Source organism: Mercenaria mercenaria, chromosome 12 (genome assembly GCF_021730395.1).
Source record: "Mercenaria mercenaria strain notata chromosome 12, MADL_Memer_1, whole genome shotgun sequence".
Lineage (NCBI taxonomy): Eukaryota > Metazoa > Mollusca > Bivalvia > Venerida > Veneridae > Mercenaria > Mercenaria mercenaria.
The window spans coordinates 81495838-81501837 of NC_069372.1; the positions used below are offsets into that span (position 1 = coordinate 81495838).

The window sequence follows — 6000 nt, forward strand, 5'->3', positions numbered from 1 at the left end:
AAATATTTTACAGCAAATAATACTTATTCATACTTATTTAGGATAATTTGCAGGGATATGGTTGATAAATATAATATAAAAACAAAACACTCTAGAATAAAATGACACCAACGAAGCTAGTAAAAACTTAAAATAAAGGTACAGTTTACTTTAACTATTTTATGGGGATAATTTAAAGATATTCAAAGAGTAAAAGAAAATTTCATAATTGGTGATCGAGTCGCTTAAGCAAACTTAAAAGACATTTTGAAAAAGATATACACCAAACTGACAGAGGGAAATATTGATAATTTTATAAAATTCATAATACAAATCCCAGAATACATATTAAAGATTTAAATGATGAAAATAATTCAAGGTTCATTTTATGAACAAGAACTTTATACCTACTACACATGAAGTTTTTAGTAAGAAAGAGTTATCAGGACGAGACTATAAGAAAAAACAAGATTAGTAAATTGGAAAGGTTAGCAATGAAAAATTTAATAGTTGGGTTCAGTTTAGTGAATTGGTAGAAATTTAAAAATTGGAAATATATTATATTAATTATTTAAAAACTGAGTAATAATATCTAATTTCTCATAATAATGGATAGAAACAATAGATCAATTAATTATTCACTTAAGTAAATAGCTGCCTGCTTCAGAAAAAAGTTTATAAATTGTGTGGGAGAGTAAGTACTGGGTTATTTATTACAGCAGGTATCTTTGGTTGGCCTCAGCTGCAATTAGCACTTGTTCCAGTATTCTATATTTATAGCAGTTATGGCGCTGTTCCATCAGTAATTACCATATTTACTAATAGACTAAAAATGACGACAAGGAAAATTTATTTTAAAAAGCAACATCATCACAAATTAAAAAAACTAATAACAAAGCCCGAATTGGAAAAGTAAATAAAGAAAAGAGAAAAAGGTTATTAAGGATAATTTTACAATTACTATTTAGAATGCAGGAAGAAAAATTATTCAATGCCTTTTGAATGTATTGATGGAATTTAAAACTTACGGATTAAAAGTTAAAAAAGAAGAAGAGTTGTATTTAAGGGTTATTAAAGGTTATTAAAGATTATTATAGATTATTACTATAGTATTTCTATAAATTGAGAAAAAATTTATATCAGTTGAAGGTAATATGGACATCAGGTAAAAGTACGTTTTTAGATAAGAATATAATCCTAATTTTAAAATATAATACAGTAACCCAATTCACGATGGCAAATTGTTATGGACTCTGATTATTAATTCTATAATCTTTTGAACTTGTGTCACGAACCTTCCAAATATTTATTTCTTTTCAGCTACCACTTTAAACAGTCATATAAAAAAAGTTTATCTTTTGCTAAAAAGTTTGATGGTGTTTCGTCCTTGAACGTTGTTATTTAACTAACAGTAACGTTTTTACAAAACAATATCACGACAACGGTGTGTTATATATGACCCGAGTGGGCAGTATACATCTTTTCTAACTGATCATATTAATAAAAACCATACGGAAAAAACCCAATTGATCGATTTGTTTATGTTAAAAACCGACCTGAAATATGTCTTAAAAGACTTCAAAAAAGAAACAGAACGGAAGAAAAATAGAGTTGGTTTAGATTATTTAGAAAAACTACAAATTACACGAAGAATGGTTAAACAGAATATCTCAAGAAGGTATTAAAATTTTAACAGTTGATAACAATTTAGAAAAAATGACCTCAAAAACCTATTCAAAAGATATAGATAATATAAACAAATTTCTCAAATCAATATAATTTCTTTAGGTGCGTTTTTAAAGATTTTTTTCTATAAGTATATTATATATAGATGGTTAATAGAAAGATAGATAGAATGATTATGCCAAAATTATCTAGCACTTTAGGAGAAATAATGAATCCAGACAAAAATTCATATAAAAAAGTTCTTAAAAGAAGAAATGTTATTAAATCAAAACTTAATCAAATAGTTAGCGATGAATATAAAAATCATGTCATTGATAAATTACAAAATGTTATAGATCCTTATCTTTTAAAAAATAATTTATTTGAATGGAACTGCGGTTGTCTATTAACTGAAGAAGAAAATGCTGAAAGATTATGTGATTGTCCCAGAACAAATAATATTCGAAACAATCCTAAAAAAAGTTATTGCAACCGATTGTGACACTAATGAAGAAAAAATATATAGAAGCACTTACGCAGCATCCAAAGACCTTAATATTAATTCAGGGTTAATAACAATGTGCTGCAAAGGAAAAAACCAAGTTAAAAGTGGAATATCAAAAACCAGCGGAAAAAGATATAAATCTAAATATTTTAGTTCTTCTTAAACTTTATTAATTCTATTATTTTTTTAATCCTTTTTTCCTTAGTGATTTTTTTTCTAAATATAATATATAGATGGAAATTGAGAGATCTACAAAACATTATTATAAGAAATTTGAAATTAAGATTACATATAGACTAGATCCAAAGAATCAATTATATTTAACTATAAACGACTCTTATGAAATACTTAAATCTGAACTTAAAACTTTAAAAGGTATAAAAATAAACGTTGTTTTAAAATTAACTTTTGTAAAAATAGATAAAACTGATACAATATATAAATCAGCTTATTTTCAATCAAAGGCTTTAGAAATAATTATTACAAATGAAATAAAAAAAAACTTTACGCCAAACTTTTGATGAAATAATAAATAGAATTGGCAACTGGATTTCAGAAGGAAGTGGCTGGAGAATAGAGTCAGTTGATGCTCATTATATAAATAGATATAAGTATAATCCATTAGCTGCTTCAAGTTATTTAGAATTACCAAAACCATTACAAAATTCAATGAAAGGATTAATAAATATAAAGAATAATGATAACGAATGTTTTAGATGGTGACATTTAGCTTATAAATTTCCTGTTAAAGAAAACCCTCATAGAGTTTCAAAATATAAAAAAACATATAAACGATCTTGATTATACTGGAATAAAGTTTCCTGTTACATTAAATCAAATACCTAAAATAGAAGTTTTAAATGAAATATCATTTAATATATTTGGTTATGAAGAACCTACAGGTATTTATCCATTGTACATATCAAAATATCAATACGAAGAACACTGTGACATGTTGCTAATTACTAATGATAAAATAACTGATGATGACTGTAAGAGGGCTAAAGCCACTGTAGTCCAACATTATGTTTGGATAAAAGACTTTGATAGATTAATGTTTAATAAAACCAAAGATCAACATAAAAAAACACTTTTGTAAAAGCTGTCTGCAACATTTTACTCAAGAAAGAATATTAAATGAACATATTCCAAATTGTTTAGCTATTAATGGTACCCAAGGTGTAAAAATGCCAAAAGAGGGAAGTAAAGTACAATTTAAAAATTATCATAAAGGTTTAGCAGTACCTTTTGTAATTTATGCTGATTTTGAATCAATAACTAAGAAAGTTTTAACTGCTTTACCATCAACTGAATCTTCATTTACTGAACCATATCAAAATCATATAGATTGTGGTTACGGTTATAAAGTTGTTTGTTGTTATGACGATAAATATACTAAACCAACCCAGATTTATAGAGGTCCTAATGCAGTTTATAAGACAGACAGACAGACAGACAGACAGACAGATATTTTATTGAAGACTTGTACATTGTACATTGTCTATAACACATAAGTTACATAAATAATATCAACGTGAAACTACACAGATTTCGTAAATAGTATCAACGTGCAATTATAAACAGTTTGGATAAGACATTATACAAATATAAATGGAAAATGAATAAGTAATTGTATAAACCTTTATAAACATTGTATATGGATATTCGATGGAGATGAACAAATTTAAATTTCAACATTTAGAACATTAGAACGTGCACACAATGCTTCTTTCACAAATAAAGCCAAATTAATAAGTTCGGTTCTGTTGGTACTAGTTAACAATTGGATATATTTAAAAACTGATGGTCTAACATGATATAGTCTATTGACATATTTTCGTCTTAAATCAGAATAGTATGGGCATATACATATAAAATGATACTCGTCTTCTAAATCATTTGTATTACAAACTAAACAATGTCGTTCGTGTCTGGGTATACTATTACCACTATATCTACCAGTTTGTAATCGTAATGGATGCACAGACATACGTAGTCTACAAAAATAAAATCTGAGGCTTCTTGGTAAAATATCAAGGTAACATTCATAACCAAATGAGGCTTTGAATTGCCTATACATCGTCAGCACAGAACTGTTATCTATGGAACTAAACCATTCTTGTCTAAAAGTGTCGATTACTCTGCTTTTAAAATCTTGAACAAATGATTTCATGTTTATGGTATTTATATCATCAAATACATGGGCAAAGCCATAAGTATTCAACATATTCTTTACATTAAATATCCAATTACGATGCCCACTGTCACAATCAGCAACTGCTTGTTTATAAATAGTTTTCAAAATATTTTCAGTTGACACAAGTTTCGACCAATATTGTAATATGCGGACATATCGTTGAATATAAAGGGGATATCTACCCAGTTCGCCATAGACAGCAGCATTACATGTGTTGAATTTAACTCTTAACAATCGTTTACAAAATTTAAGATGAATTCGCTCTACGCTCTATCTCTTTAGATTTAGTGTAGCCCCACACTTCACATCCATAATTTAAAATTGACCCAACAAATGCGTCAAATAATTGACATAACAGTTTTGGTTTTAAGTCATAGTCTTGACATTTACAAAGTAAAACATTCATTGCCTTAAGGGCTTTACCCACTAAATGTTCCTGGTTAAGATTGAATCCACCTGTGTAGTTGAAGACAGTACCCAAGTAATTGAAATCATTAACAACTTCTAATGGATGGTCATTATAGGTCCAACGCTCAGTGTGTAATTATCCGCCCCGTTTTCTAAATACCATATTTTTTGTTTTTCAGTGTTTACCTGTAATCCCCATGTGTTACAATAATTGTATAAATTATCTAATTGATTCTGCATTTCGTCTGGCGTTTTACCTATAATGGCCATGTCGTCGGCAAATAATTACAATACCATTATAATTTCATCAATTTGCAAGCCACTGTTTACATCATTTTGAAGATATAGCTCAAGGTCTTCAACAAATAAAGAAAATAATAATGGAGACATTACCTCCCCTTGACGTAGACCGACAACATAAGTGAAATATTCAGAATACGAAGAAAATGACTTAACACATGATTTAACCTTTCTATACATATCACGTACAATTCTTAATAATTTACCTTGTATACCAGATTTATACATTTTTAACCATAAGCCATTTCTATAAATAGAATCAAAGCACTTTTTCATATCAACAAAAGTCACATATAAACGCATATTGTTATATAAATAATTTTGTATTAAAGATGAGAGAATGAATGTGGCATCTACAGTGGAACGCCCCTTTCGGAAACCAAATTGTGCGTCCGAAATAATGTTATGGTTTTCACATACATTTTCAACACGTTTATTTAGGACAGTTGTGAATAATTTAGACAAACAACTCACAAGGGTAATACCACGATAATTATTAACATCGGTAATTGAGCCTTTTTTGTGTAATGGTATGATAATGGTATTAAAGTCTGTGTTTTGTAACTGCGGCCATTGACGCCTCACTAGCTCGCGGTCCTTAAAAAACGTGAATTTCGCCACCACAGATCGAACCTTACTCTCAGCGGCTGTGATGGAGTGCGATGCACTCGCTCGAACCGCATGGCTTCTACGGTCTCCTTAGCAAGTTTGAGTTTCTCGTGAAGATGAGCTCGAAGTTTACTCTCGGTGACCACCGGTGATTCGTTGCCTTCCGAGTTATCTTCAACGATGCCGGTGAAGATAAGGTTATTCCTCATGGACTGGGACTTAAGGTAAGCCACGTCATCACTGAGCTGGCGTCATTTCGTTTCCAAGTCGTTGACCTTGGAGTCGAGAAGACCTACTCCAATGTCAGCGGCATCAACTTTGTCTTCGAGACGATCAA

At 29.3% G+C, this 6000-nt stretch overlaps 1 protein-coding gene across 1 annotated transcript in view; it reads left to right on the forward strand.

Moving 5' to 3' along the window:
- The window catches only part of LOC123522807 (transformation/transcription domain-associated protein-like), a 45994-nt gene extending 40596 nt beyond the window's left edge, over window positions 1–5398 (forward strand). Inside the window, exon 5 of the mRNA XM_053520670.1 lies at window positions 5387–5398. Coding sequence (XP_053376645.1) covers window positions 5387–5398 — 12 coding nt within the window. The remainder of the gene's footprint in view (window positions 1–5386) is intronic.
- Window positions 5399–6000: the final 602 nt, after the last annotated feature.